The following is a 15,275-nucleotide window of genomic DNA, read 5'->3' on the forward strand; positions in this document are numbered from 1 at the left end:
CCGGGTCCAATGGGATAATGTAGAATCAATAAACAGTAAAACAATCAATGATAAAGATAATAGATATATTATGTATACTAAAGTGAATACAGTCCTGTGCGATCCTTACAAATGACCTTATATTTGTTGATTTTTTAATGTCTTGGTAAAATATATAAACATAGTATCTAAATATATCAAAATATAGAGTAACTACATGTTTATGTGTGCATGCTTGCATATGTGTGTACATGTGCATGAGAGAGAGAGAGAGAGAGAGAGAGAGAGAGAGAGAGAGAGAGAGAGAGAGAGAGAGAGAGAGAGAGAGAGAGAGAGAGAGAGAGAGAGAGAGAGAGAGAGAGAGAGAGTGTGTGTGTGTGTGTGTGTGTGTGTGTGTGTGTGTGTGTGTGTGTGTGTGTGTGTGTGTGTGTGTGTGTGTGTGTGTGTACATACATTTTAAGAATGCATGCATTCATGAATGCATTTGTGCACGCAAGCACACACGCACACGCACACGCACACGCACACGCACACGCACACGCACACAATTCACATTTTAATTTTAATCTCAAAACAATAAACAAATATAGTACAACTGGCTACAAGGAAATACTTTTGTTATATGTGTTAATGCTGTGACCACTGGATACTCTTCAGATCGATGCCTTCTTGGACCATTTCCCACAGAGGACTGTAAAGATGCACAAAAAATGTAAATAAATGTTCATATGAATAGATGTCAATATATTCTCTACAACATAATAATAATTTGCCTTCTAACCAAAGTTTTCCTCTAACAGTTTTAAAATATATATGTCATAGTTATTATCATATATCAAGACTTTCCAATCACACTACCTAATATCTTTTAAATGTAGATTAAGAATGAGAAAGCCAATTATTTGTAAATTATCCACAACTGCATAAGTTACTAAATGCAATTATCTTTTGCCAGATATCAAAACACCTCTAAGATAAAGCAGCCAAGTGCTCATATCAAAAGACAATAAAAATATCCTGACATATCACACTACGCACCTCATTTCTCTTAGTCTTTTTACATGTTCCACACACTTATCAGCTGTGTATTGAACTTCTTTCTCTGTGGTAAATCGTCCAATGCCAAACCGAATGGATGAGTGGGCCAAGTCCTCCTCTGTTCCAATGGCCCTTAACACATATGAAGGCTCCAGAGAGGCACTAGTGCAAGCTGACCCCGAGGAGAGTGCCACATCCTTCAGTGCCATCAGCAAACTTTCACCTGGAGTAGATGAAATAGTAACACATTAACAGAATTCTACAAACTGGTTTCTGGAGGTAATACTGCATAATTCTTAGCACAGAACACCTGCTACTGCCATTCTTTCAAATGCTTTTCTTACCTTCTACAAAAGCAAAGGAGAGATTTACACAGCCAGGGTATGTGTGTTCTGTATCACCATTCCTGATGACATTGGGCACTCTTGACACAATGGAGTGAATCAGTGTGTCTGACAGCTTTTTTATATACTGGGAGTCATACTCCATCTCCTTCTTCGCAATTTCACATGCTTCACCTAAGCCAACAACAAGAGGGGTTGGCACAGTTCCAGATCTGGGGATACAGTGGAAATTAAAGGTGAATTCTCTGTCCTGGATTCATGTTAGAAAAAAAAGAAAGAAAAAAAAAAGAAAAGAAAAAGAAAAGAAAAAGAAAAAAAAAAAAAAGAAAAAGAAAAAAAAAAAGAAAAGAAAAGAAAAGAAAAGAAAAAAGAAAAAGAAGAAAAAAAGAAAAGAAAAAAGAACAAGAACAAGAACAAGAACAAGAACAAGAACAAGAACAAGAACAAGAAAAAGAAAAAGAAAAAGAAAAAGAAAAAGAAAAGAAAAGAAAAGAAAAGAAAAGAAAAGAAAAGAAAAGAAAAAGAAAAAGAAAAAGAAAAAGAAAAAGAAAAAGAAAAAGAAAAAGAAAAAGAAAAAGAAAAAGAAAAAGAAAAGAAAAGAAAAGAAAAGAAAAAGAAAGAAAAAAAAAAATATATGTGTATATATATATATATATATATATATATATATATATATATAATTAGCCCACTGCCACAGATAATGTCCTATCACATCATGCTCAAAACTCTTTCATGTCTAATCATGTCATGACCCTGGGTCCTACTGGTCAGGATGGCAGCTTGTCGGCCTGGCCATAAACCCAGGCAAAGTAGCATGTGCTAATGCTAAGCATTATCTAGAATTTTACCTCATCATGAATAATTTAAGATATGGTATAAGGAGGGAATGAGAATTGAGGCAGTAGGGTGTTAAAATGATGTGTAAATTTGAAATTAAGATTCCTGTCAGAATTATAACAAGTGTCCTTTCTATTTCCATGAAGTCAACAAAGAAGAGGTAAATTCCATTACTCATAAAAAAAAAAAAAGAAAAGAAAAGAAAGAAAAAACTATAATAAAGAAAAGTAAGAAAACAAAAGAAACACTTACCGCATGCCACGTTCTTGCCCACCGCCACTCATCAAGGCCTCCACACGTACCCTTGGGCGTCGGCGAACATACAGACAACCAATGCCCTTAGGCCCATAAATTTTGTGCCCACTGAAAAGGAAGTACATGTCATTATCAAAATCAGTCTATTGGTGCAAATATTCTTTGTTTATTCTATAATTTATATATCAATATCAGTGAAGTTTCAAAAGACAAAAAACAAAAAATATATATACATTAACCATCTAGATGAAAGTTATATGATAAAACAGAAGGACAAATACAAATTGTGTCACTATATCATCTGAGAACTCAGAAGGGGGAGGAAGGGGTAGGGGTGAAAGAAAAATGGCCCCAAAGATCTATCAGAGGTTTAAAAAGGGAACAAATGAGGGAAAAAAAGAAGTAAAAAGGATATGAATCCTAACACTACACTTCTAAACATTTCTTACCTAACAGACATCAGGTCAATATTCTGTTCATTTACATTGATGGGTATCTTACCCACAGCCTGAGCAGCATCTGTGTGGAAAAATATCTTGCGAGAGCGGCACAATGCACCAATCTCTCTGAAACAGGTACATTTACTTTTATTAATATTGAATATTCGGATAAATTTACAACATAATTTTATTTCTGTAATTCTGACAATACAAGTATATGATGTTAAATATAATTAATTCAGTATGCTTCCTCTACTATTTCATAACATAATCTAATGGAAATGATATATCAAATACAGTATTTTTCATTTCACAAGGATTCATTTACTGCAGCTCAGACTTATTTCAACCTGAAAAATAAATGAATGCATTATCATCTCAAAATATAGGCATATCCTCTTTACTTACTTGACAGGCTGAACAACTCCAATTTCATTGTTAACCATCATAACAGACACCAAAGCAGTATCAGGTCTAATGGCTGCTTCTAATTCTTCAAGAGAAATCAGACCTGTCGACTGTACTGGAAGATAGGTTATATCCCAGCCTTCGTTCTCAAGAGCACGGCAGGAGTCTAAGACGCATTTATGTTCCTGTTGGAATATACTTTATGCTTCACAAGGAGATTGGACAGATTTTGAAAATTTAAGCCATTGGTGCCAAGTAATTGCAACATCCACTATAGTTTTGTTCTGTGCCTAGTCATAAAGCAGTCAATAAGCTGATATCCCTATTTCTTGAATTTTCTCATTATTTTCTAAGGCTATTACAGTTTCTATAAATGACACAAATTCACATGCATGTATGCACATGCCTGCACATATTCATGCATCACATATGCACCCATACTTTTATTTAAAGCTACAAACTTTAGATACAAACTTACAGTTTGAGTAGTGATCACATGGCGTTTCTTGGACCTGTAAAATCTGGCAACACCTTTGACACTGATGTTATTGCTCTCTGTGGCCCCTGATGTAAATATAATCTCTTTCTTGTCTGCTCCAATAAGTTCAGCAACTTGCTATTAAATAAAATAATATACATAAGTAAACAAACATTTTTATCTGTAAACCAAATATAAATATCAGTATATTAGGATTTGAAGATTTTAAACGTTATCTTTGTGGTATGACAATATTATGAGAAATCAGGTATATTAAAAATACTCTGACTTACCTGTCTAGCCTTTTCCATTGCTTTCTCACTGTCCCAACCATAGGCATGAGTGCGAGAATGAGGATTTCCATATTGGTGCGTAAGATAAGGAAGCATAGCATCTAGCACACGTGGGTCTAATGGAGTGGTTGCCTGGGCATCTAAGTACAAGGGACGGAGTTCGGATTCTTGTTCCATGCCTGCCACATTTCGAACTGGAGAAGTACCTGTGGTAATAAATATATGTCATAAATCTATTATATGCATAATAATTTCATTCCTAAAATAATGCAAGACATCTAGAATGAGAATTTAAAGATACAGGAAATGGGTGGTCAATCCATTACATGCATGCCAAAAGTGGCATATTAAACCCCAGGAGGTTCTTAAAAATAACTAAATAAATCTCCAATTCTTTCATATTGCAATCTGGGCAACTGGAGAGGGCCACATACTGCCGTATGGCTAGGGAAGGGGAGAAGGAATAGGCAAGGAAGTGTCTTATCCCATTCATGTGTTATATCATTCATCAAACAGTTAATAATTTCCAATGTCTTTTTAAGTTTTCCAAGAAGTTCCCAGTGTGCTAAATCAAAGTGTAACTATAACAAAGTTCAACTTTAAATATCAGAAAAATATGAATATCAGGTCACAGTAGGTTTGAGCTATGTAGTTAGAAGGCGTGGGAAAATATTTATCACTAATAATTAGACCAATTCTGACTAGCGCACTTACAGAGGTTGCCCACTCGTGATCTTCAAAACAATAACTGTTTGGATATATTCCACCCTCTCAAGACAGAAGCTCCTGGCACCATACCAGACCATTTTCCGGGATATGTGTAGAGGTGGATGTTTGAGAAAAAAGTAGAAGCATCATCCTTTATGCTCTCTATGCTCTCAGCATAGAGGACTATATTGATAGGAAGACTAATATAGAGGATCTAAGCTTAGTTTTGAAGGTCTATTCTCCTCAGTAATCCTAGCTGAGTTAAGAGCCAGTCGCATTAACAATGAAGCAGACAGGGCAAGATACAAGATTCAAAATTCTACAGTTCAAAGAATGATGAGGAGAGATAAGGATAGTTTTATAAATTACCTTTGTCAACGTATTGATGAGAATTCTGTGCAATCACTCTAAAAGACCTTTATCTAGGTGTAAGAAGCTTAACAAGAAAATTCAAGCCCAGTATAGACACTGTCAAAAATGAAAAAGGGGCAACACTGTAAAGGAGAAGTGAAAGAAAGATGGAAACAATACTGCAAAAAGAATGACATTTTGCTGTTCTCCAAAGTTGAAAAGGCAATCAATGAGCTTAAGAACAATAACAGTCCTGGACTGGATGAAGTGGTAGCTTAGTTAAAAATGGTGGAGAAAAATATTACATTTTTTTTTACAAACTATGTATTTTGATATGAACCAAGAAGGAATGGCCAGAGGATTGGGTTAAATCAATTTTTGTACCAATACCTAAGAAAGGTGACATCCTAAAATGCAGTAACAACAGGACTATTGCTCTTGTCAGCCATTGTAGCAAAATTATTGTTGGCAGCATTAAAATTAAAATGGTTGAAGAAATTGATCAAGCTCAAGCCAGTTTCAGACCCAGAACTGGAACCAGAAACCAAATCTTCAATGAACAGAGAACAGAGAATATGATAACATCTAGCTATGCTTTATTGACTATAGTAAGGCTTTTGACATGGTTTCACATGGAGTTTTATAGCACACAATGAAAAATATGGGGTTCTCTGAGTATATAAGTAGCTTATTTAAAATTATGTACAGTGAGCAAAAGGCAGCAGTTAGAACAACACTTTGTTTAACAGAATGGTTTGATGTTCAGCAAGGTGTGCGCCGATGATGCATTCTTTCACCACACTTCTTCAACTCTGAACAGATTATGAGAAATGTTCTTGAGGGGTTTTCAGGAAATGTAAGAGTTGGAGGCAAAACAATATCTAACTTAAGATACACTGATGATGTAGTCTTAATAGCTGGAAGTATGGAAAAATTACAGTAATTGGTGAATAGAGTTAGAGATGCTAGTATTCAGTTTGGGCTTGCTTAAAATGCAAGTAAAATTATAATATCTATACAATGTCTATATTGTTATGATTAACAATAGCAGAGAAATATTCTATTCAGAATACATATTTAGGAGTAGTTTTTCAGAATACCTTCTCATAACTACTGACGACAATTTTGGTATCAATGGAAATTGCAGAGTAAAATTTGAATAATATACATAGAAACAGTAACTATACTGTTTAATGCAGGGGCTGTGAATCCTGTGACTCCCCTCCGGGGGGGTTGCTGGTGCCAACCCCCTCATGGAAAAATAAAGAATCCTCCAAATATTCACAGCAGGGTAGAGCTTATGACTGACATGTGGGAGCACCTGATGCTGAATCTGTCTAATGCTCTATCCTGCCATGAATACATGAAGGATTCTTTATTTTCCAGGACAGGGGATGGGGGGCTGCGGCCCCCATGGGGAGGTCGCAGGGGCACAGCATGCGGCATTAGAAAATATATTGGCTGATGCTGTGTATCATTTATATTACACCCTGCAATTTCCCTGGCACCTTTAAAGCCCTCGCCTGCTATCTGGGCAAGAATATCGGGATTTGGGAGGGTCTCATGGCATAATTCCTACATGCAGGTGTATGGGAGGGTGAGAGGAATCCGTTATGCAAAGGTATTGTCAACTAGTAATATAAATAGCATTATACTCCTACAAACCCCTTTTACACACACAAAAAAACAATAGGTATATATCGACAGTATATTCAATATCTGTCAACTGAAGCACAGCATGCACATGATTATCCACTATAGGACATAAAATCGTGATTATGCAATATTCTGGAAACGTCATTCCTTACCGAAAAATCTAGCGAAAATGCCTCCATTCCTTCCCTTCAAGGCATTCCTGAGGCCTGAGCTGACGGAGCCGCCCAGCGCGGAGCGGGCCAACATGTTGAGCGTCTGACGAGGGCGGGAGCTACGCAGCAGGAGGCGGCGGCGGCGGCGGCGGATGTTTACGTCGGCGGCGGCGTTCGCGGCTCGGGCTCGGGCGGTGCGGCGCCGCGTTCGTGGAGCCGCATGCGGATTCGCTCACCGCTGGACGGACACAGGCCTGTTTTGAAAGAGTAACAGCACTGTCTTTAGAAATTGCTGGGAACAATGGTTGATGCATTTTGACGTAGGCTGTCTCAATCCCCGCCTTGTTGCCCAAATGGTATTGCAGCGATTTTCATGCTGAGGAGCCGTTTGGTCTGAGAGGTAATCGCATATGAGTGAGGGAACTGCCGTAACAATCTTCCAGGACACAATTAAAGAAGAGAAAAGAGCTGTAACTGATACATATGCTCACTAAGACACTGACTGGCAGGGTCACGATAAGACAGCACCTAATTAGTTTTTACAAAGGGACTCATTAAAGTCAACTGGCAATGTTCTCTGAATTACGAGGAAAATATTCAGAATTATGATTCATGCTATTATCTAGTATAACTTATGCTAATACCCTTATAGCTACTGTGCTAATATCCAAGGTAATTTTTTTAGTTTCACACAGCCATGGAATCTTGCAGTTACTCCTCTCAATTACCAATGCAATAGTCTGCCAGAATCTGAGATTGTCAAATACTCCAGCCATTCCTGGAATTCCAAATACATCGCTGTATGAGCCACAAATCTTCCTAACCCCCATCTGATCACTAACGGGGGTGCCCTTTGCCCCTGGACCCCTCCTGATCACCATGGAATCGCTCTCCGCTTTGCGTTTCTTGCCCCCTATTTTCAGCATTATTTATTTGTATAGATTATTGCATGTATTACCGAGTGTAGTTTTTCACTTTGATTATTATAGTGCTATCATATTTTCCTGTAAATCAGCACCAAAGTATTACGTGTCGCACAACTTTCTTATTATCAGCGTGCAAAGGTGGGACCATGGATGATACGTCTCATTTTTGGTGGTGCTGTCCATCACAGGTAAATTTTACCTTGTGCTATATGGCTGTGAGAAACTAAAATTATACCATATCTATTATAGATTATGGATTATGATATATCTAATCTGAAGCTAGGATGAATGGCCAGCACACTGCGTAAGCTAACTATGGGTGGCATGGAAGCAAAGCAATACTTCTTAATGAAATATGCCATATATGGCTTTTCTTTAGCTAAGAATATTTAACAGGTAGCCGACCATTGACTTGTAAGTGAAGTCTTCTTCGTCTTTCTTCTTTTATAGGGTTTTAGACTAGGCTATATAGCAGTCTGTACTCCCTGGATTTTTCTTTGTTATACTTTTGTATTCAGAGTATATCTATGTTCTTGTTCTTTGTAGGAAGGTGTTTGTGTGTCAAGGATGTAATATTTCCTTATGGAGTCAGGGCTTTTTCTATGTCTAGATATACTACTTGTGTATTTTTTTTCTTTTATTGCTTGTCTTAATTTCATGTCAATTATTTGTATTGCATCTATTGTACTTCTGTTTGGTCTAAAACTGATAAGGTCTTCATCTAGGTTATTTTTTACTAGCCACCAGTTCACTCTTCTTGTTGCTATATTTTCAAAGATTCTGTCAACACAAAGAGTTCTGCTTATGAATCTACATGAATTTGGTTTTGTTGGGTCTTGCCCTGGTTTATAAATTGGGTTGATTATTGTTGTTTTTTTTTTAATTTCATTAGGATATTCTCCTTTTTCACAATATCTATTAAAGTCTTTTAATATTACTTCTATTATATTCTTAGGGAAATTTTTACAAAATTCATAAGTAATTTTATCAGGGCCATATGCTTTACCATTTTTTGTATTTTTTATAACATATGTTAATTCTTCAAATGTTATATCTTTATTTATGTCTTCTTCAGTGTAACTACTTAGTAGTTCTTTTTCTATTTTGTTAGTAGTTTTTTTGTTTTTTTTATTGTTACATTTTCATATTCTTCTTTAAATCATTCTAGTTTTTTTTGAGATCTGAATTACTGGAAAGTTGTTGTTTATCAGAGGGTAATCACTTGTTGTTTTACCTGCCTGTTTATATATATATATATATATATATATATATATATATATATATATATATATATATATATATATATATATATATATATATATAATTCTGTATTTTTTAAGTTGATTTCATATATTTTCTGTTTATGGACTTCTCCTTCATTTATTATAAGCTTTATTTCTTTTCTTTATTATTTCATTACATTTCTCATTCCACCAGGGTTTATTAGGTTTGTAATTTATCTTTCTACTATGAAAGCTGAAATGTTCTTCTCCAATGTCTTTTATTAGCTTCATTAGTTCTGTCAGTGAATTTATATTTATATTTACTTGACTGAGTTCTGATGGCAGACCATCCTTCCTTTGTGGATTTCCATTTTCTTTCTAATACTTTTGATGAGATTTGATAGTTTTTGTCTTTTATTATAATTGGAAGGTGGTAGAGCGGGAGCCTAGAGGGGTCAGCCTAGCTAAAAAGGTTACCAATTCTAACCCACATAGCAATGGTCCTTGTGCTTGCCCATGTATGAAAATAAAAGTCTGGCGGGCCTGCAGTGGTGGACAAGGTCATGAGGTCATGTCAAAGTTGTAGCCCCATAGCATTTATTAAGGCCCAGACTTTGGGTCTGATCTGAACATCACAGCAGAGATGACATGATGGTCGCAAATGATTCCAATGGACAAGACAAACAACTTATATTCCGACAACATTTGGCTAATGTTAACGGTTTGGTCTGTAAAAATGGTTAAAGTTATACTCATTGCCATAAAAAGATGCCATTCGCACCATATTTCTCAACTAAAACAGTTTTTACAGACCAAACCGTTAACATTAGCCAAATGTTGTCGGAATATAAGTTGTTTGTCTTGTCCATTGGAATCATTTGCGACCATCATGTCATCTCTGCTGTGATGATCAGATCAGACCCAAAGTCTGGGCCTTAATAAATGCTATGGGGCTACAACTTTGACATGACCTCATGACCTTGTCCACCACTGCAGGCCTGCCAGACTTTTATTTTCATACATGGGCAAGCACAAGGACCATTGCTATGTGGGTTAGAATTGGTAACCTTTTTAGCTAGGCTGACCCCTCTGGGCTCCCGGTCTATGGTCACTATCTAGCTGTGGGCCTGTTCTTCTTGTTAAGTGGCTTATTGCAGGTGAACCCATGACCAGGTCGAGGGTGATTTCTCATTTTGTTTTTGGATCTCTTCGTGTTATTTGTCCTTTTGGTGTTAATAATATGATATTATTTTGGTTTTTCAATTTAAGTTATTTTCCGTTACTTTTTTTGTTAATAGGTTCCAGTTAGGGTGGTGTGCATTGAAGTCTCCTACTATCAGTTTTGGTTCTTGTATCTGATCTATGTAATACTGAAATTCTTCTTTAGATATATTATTGCAAGGGTTGTATGTCAATATGATGTTCATCCATTTTTCTCTATATTATATTTTTACTGCTAGGATCTCAATGTTTTAAGATTGGGGTTAAATAATTTATTGCTTCCATAATTATTTTTGAAATTGATTTTCCTGAGTTTATATTGCTCATCAAATTTGATACTGACTTTATTATATATATGTATATATTTTTCTTTTGTGGTAATCATCCAGGGGTGGTGGCTATGGGTGGTGATAGTGCGTAATGGGTGTGGGTAATGTCCATGTTATTGGTGACTGTTATGGATTTGTCCTGGTGTTGTGTTTTGTGTTTGTGACATAGCTTGGGCAGAGCTTTGTGGTTAAATTCGGTATTGGCTTGTATTTCCAAGGGCTATGTTAACCTATGGAGTGTGGGTTTCTTTAGTAATTCTAATGTTTTCTTTTGGTTTGTGTTTGCATCTTTATTAGTATTATTTTTAGCTTGTTCTGTAAATGGTTTCAGTTGTTGCAGTTGTTTCTTGATATCTGGAGTGTTTGGTGTAAATTTGTATTTGCTTATTACTTGTGCTATATCATGTATACTACATGAGTAACTGTTTGGTATATGATTTTAACAAAAGAAGCAGTATGGATTATTATTACAATCTTTGAAATTATGGTTAAAACTACTGCATCTACTACAAGAATCCAATGTCCATATCAGAGGCAATTGTAGCATTTGGGTATTGGGAAGGTATACTGTTTGACTTGGTGTGAGGTATGGCCATTAGCCCTTTGTGGCAGTGGTCCTTTGGATGTGATTCTTAGAGACCTTGTTGGAATCCATTTCTCCGTTTATTTTTTTCTTGATTACTTTAGTTTATTCTTACTATTTCTTGAATGTGAGAATTCTTACCTAATGTTCTTATTTTTTCTCTGATTGTTCTTATATCTAGGTCTGTTTCAACTGGGCATATATACAGTTGCTGGTTGTTTACGATTAATTTCCCTTTGTCCAAGTTTTCTTATTTCCGTTAGGGGTCTTATTTCCCTGATATCATCAATTTCAAATCTGATTGCCTACCCAATATCTTATTTTCTGTGATCTATTTGTGAAATTCTGAATTGTTAATTGCATTTGTTAACTGACTTGGGTTGTTAAAATTTGAATTTAATGTCTCCTGAGAGTTGTATAAGTATTACATTCAGGCTTCATCTTACTTAAATGTTGGGTTCAGTCTTGTTATTCATTGCTGGTTGGAACTGCGTGAAGTTCTTTCCAGATTTTGCTTTCCAGTGTTGCTTGGAAGGTGGGTTTGTTTTGCTATTGCTTTCACAGTTTTTATGTTTTCTTTCATTTAGGGTTTCATAGTTCATATATGTATATGTACCTGGACTCTCTCCTGGTTCAGAGGGGAGTTTATCATCCATCTATTCACTGTACACTTCACTTCAGTTTACGATTACCGGGGTTGATGTTTGCTCTGACGGTTTAAACGAAAGTACTAACCAATACCCCATTTTTTCTGACCAGACTTTCGCTGGCCCCTGCCCATATCCTGTCATCTATCATACACTATAAATGAATAGAAAAATTCCCAGCTAGATCAATGTCTATGAATCACTGGGTAGATTACCACATAAAAAGGTCCATTACAACCCTAACTGACACTGATATTATGAAGGTATAGCCCTACTCACTTTAATATTTCTTTCAACAGATGATCATGTATGACAATAAATCAGTGCGAGAAGCCCATGAGGCTTTTGTGACGGGACACACTGGTTCGACAGCCATTGATGTTATATTGGCAATATATCCTGTAGTACCTGCATCTCTTCTTGCTGCTTGTTTTGTGAAGGGGCGCATGGGATGGTAAGTAATGGAAAAGGAATTAGTTTCATAATAACATGGTATCTTCCTTCATTGGAATCATCATACTCTTTATCATCAACATCATTACCATCATTGTCAGTATCCATATATTATTATTATTATTATCATTAAAAATTTTATGTTTATTTTTATTTTTATCTTTATTTTTATTTTTAGTTTAGTTTTAGTTTCATTTTCATTTTCTTTTTCTTTTTCTTTCTCTTTTCATTATCAACAATCATTATCATCATCATCACCATCATCATCATCATCATCATCATCATCATCATCATCATCATCATCATCATCATCATCAAGTTGTTTATTGTTTAGAGAGCACATAATACTAAGTTGCAAGCCACTTTCTCTATCTTGCAGTCAGTAAGGGAAGTTAGACTGTTAAGGTTATTAAAAACATGACATATCACAAATAGAAAACTGCACATATGGCAGGTTGATGCCTTTGTCAAGCAAGTATGTTAAGAGACGATACTATAGAGCTCTGAATATGTTCAGGTATTCAACAGTGTAATTTATTTCATCATGTAGCTTTCTTCCGTATCTCTTTGCCCAATTTGATACTAATTTATATTAAAAGGTATTGGTTTGTAAGATTAATGGGTGATACCATTATATCACCATGGATATTTTATATAGAATCTCAGCTTCTCTGACTTGTGTTCATATTTCTTTGTCTTTTCCCATTACAGGCTTTGGTTTTTTATAGATAGTTTTTTACTGGTTGTTCCACCTACACTTGGATTTACAGTACTGGCAAACTACACCCTGGAAGTGAGTGCAGTGCAGATAATGCTTGCTGGCTTAGTCCTAATATGTACATCTCATCCTCTCCAGGATTCCTTTCTCAATAATTCAAAGGTGTGTGTATATTTTCTCAGGTATATGTGAAAGAATGCATTTAATATTTGAGTTTGATTGTTTGTTTAGTTTTGTTTAAGTAAGCAACTGTCTATTTCTCAGATATATGAAAAATATTAGTTAGTAGACTATGTTGTAGTTTGTCACAAGTCAGATTATTTCAAAGCACTGATATATATTTACACCCATATGTAAGCAAAGTAATGTGATTAGCAAGATCTTTATATCTTTCTGATTGCTTCCCTTATTAAATTTTATGTTGCTTTCCTTGCAGCACTTGGCATGTTTGACTGCAATGAGAGCTATATTGAATGTAAATACAGCTGTTGCCATCTTGGGTGTGGATTTTCACAGTTTTCCAAGGAGGTAAAGAAATTGTATTCCTTATCAGTTAACTTGTACTTTCTGGTATGATTTTGAAATATTAAATTTTTTTAGGCATTGTGTATTTCTATTGATAATTTGTTGAAGATACATGTAGATAATCCACTGCAAGTATTATCTTTCTAATGAAACACAGATAATGTTTTCAGAGTATTTATTTTTAAAAACTTATTTGTCAGATTTGCCAAGACAGAGGAATATGGATATAGCGTAATGGATGTAGGAGCTGCAGGATTTGTTGTTGTGAACGGTTTTGTTGAAGGTCGGAAGAGAAGGTGCTACAAGTAAGTTCCTTGTACTTTCAAAAACTTTCTGGTAAAAGAATGCGAGAATAGAAAAATTTCTTTCTCACCTTTTATGTCGAGATGCTATAATGATTCTCTTCATCAGTTCCTCTTACTCCTCCTCCCCCTCCACTTTGAAATTCATATGTTTTAGCATTTACACTGTTATCAGGAAAAGACTAAACTTGATTTTGCATTACAGACTCACTTTATCTAAATTGTCATTCAAACGGTAGTTCTATTTTGTTCAGGTCTGTGATGGTTGATGCTGTTGTCCTTGCCATCTTGGGTCTTTTGAGAGTCATGTTTGTTCATATGTCAGATTACCAGCATCATGTAACAGAGTATGGGGTACATGGCAATTTTTTCTTCACATTGGCATTTATTAAGGTATGAAAATCCAATAATCTTTTATTTTTGTGTGACTGTCTTACATGGATAAACCTGTTGGTGGGTGTATTATATTAAAATTACATATTATGAAATGTCTAAAATATAAAATGTATATTCTTCATATGTTGTTCATGAAAATTGTTCCACCGTTGTCAGTCAGTATGTCTATGTAAGTGTTTTGCTTCTGATAAATATAAGACCATTTTCAGATTTTTGTATCTTACAGTATACTGTAATCTGTAAAAAGTACCCATTATATTTCCTTTTTCATTCTAGGCTACTTGTTCATGGTGGGTATATCGCCTGACCTGGTCTTCAGCTACTGTACTAGCAACTTTGCTGTGTTTGTGCCATCACATTTTATTGACTGCTGGCAATCTTGGTTCATGGACACTGAGTAACGTTCCAAGAGATAATCTTCTCACTGCAAACAGAGAATGGATTGTATCAATGCCAGGTTATATGGCTGTTTATTTATTTGGCACTGCAGTGGGGAATTACATATTCAGGAGAAGGTAAACTGCTCTGTATTGCAATGTTAGTGTATATTTGGTTGATGAATCTGATTATTTTCATTGATTATCAGGAAACAAATAATAACTATTACTTTGATAAGGATTTAATGTATGTGTTTTCAAATATTCAAAGTATGTAAATAGAATAAAGATAGACCATCAGATTAGCCCAATGCCACCGGGGAAAATGAATAAAAAATGGGGAAAATTCTGTGCTCATTTTCTATATTTTTTGTGAAAAGTCTCTGCACATAGATGGCTCTGCTAGTGCTTAGCCACAAAGAATTAATTAGTAGACCTTGTGATCTTATCTGATTTGAATTGGCAGGAATAAATGTATTTTTTAATTGTGCTCTGAATATAAAAGGTGTTATTTTTATTATAATCATTATAATTACTATAATGTTATAAACATTAGTAACAACAAAATAAGAGAACTTTAAATATTTTTGTAAATCAAAGAAAAGGGTAAACTGGTGAGATAAGCAGCACTCGTAA

The 15,275-nt window shown here is 35.3% G+C and overlaps 2 protein-coding genes across 2 annotated transcripts in view; one reads left to right on the top strand and one right to left on the bottom strand.

Annotated features, from left to right (window-relative positions):
- Positions 1–346: 346 nt before the first annotated feature.
- On the bottom strand, positions 347–7,174 carry LOC125033393 (cysteine desulfurase, mitochondrial-like). The gene is made up of 9 exons (XM_047624864.1): positions 6,940–7,174; positions 4,073–4,278; positions 3,780–3,917; positions 3,302–3,486; positions 2,903–3,019; positions 2,451–2,561; positions 1,362–1,573; positions 1,018–1,240; positions 347–670 (listed from the first exon to the last, which is right to left on the bottom strand). The coding sequence occupies exons 1-9, from the start codon at positions 7,031–7,033 to the stop codon at positions 607–609; spliced, it is 1,350 nt and encodes a 449-aa protein (XP_047480820.1). The 5' UTR covers positions 7,034–7,174; the 3' UTR covers positions 347–606.
- The window catches only part of LOC125033400 (phosphatidylinositol-glycan biosynthesis class W protein-like), a 10,803-nt gene continuing 2,585 nt past the window's right edge, over positions 7,058–15,275 (top strand). Inside the window, exons 1-7 of the mRNA XM_047624877.1 lie at positions 7,058–7,191; positions 12,168–12,322; positions 13,033–13,201; positions 13,476–13,567; positions 13,765–13,869; positions 14,121–14,259; positions 14,539–14,777. Coding sequence (XP_047480833.1) covers positions 12,168–12,322; positions 13,033–13,201; positions 13,476–13,567; positions 13,765–13,869; positions 14,121–14,259; positions 14,539–14,777 — 899 coding nt within the window. The 5' untranslated portion in view covers positions 7,058–7,191. The remainder of the gene's footprint in view (positions 7,192–12,167; positions 12,323–13,032; positions 13,202–13,475; positions 13,568–13,764; positions 13,870–14,120; positions 14,260–14,538; positions 14,778–15,275) is intronic.

Source organism: Penaeus chinensis, chromosome 2, assembly GCF_019202785.1.
Source record: "Penaeus chinensis breed Huanghai No. 1 chromosome 2, ASM1920278v2, whole genome shotgun sequence".
NCBI classification, from domain to species: domain Eukaryota; kingdom Metazoa; phylum Arthropoda; class Malacostraca; order Decapoda; family Penaeidae; genus Penaeus; species Penaeus chinensis.

Excerpts from the sequence above, each read along its gene's own strand:
- LOC125033393 (XM_047624864.1), bottom strand. The coding sequence starts at position 7,033 with ATGTTGGCCCGCTCCGCGCTGGGCGGCTCCGTCAGCTCAGGCCTCAGG. Across the intron at positions 3,918-4,072 it reads CAATGGAAAAGGCTAGACAG|CAAGTTGCTGAACTTATTGG; the intron begins GTAAGTCAGAGT and ends TTTATTTAATAG. Across the intron at positions 3,487-3,779 it reads ATGTGATCACTACTCAAACT|GAACATAAATGCGTCTTAGA; the intron begins GTAAGTTTGTAT and ends ATATTCCAACAG.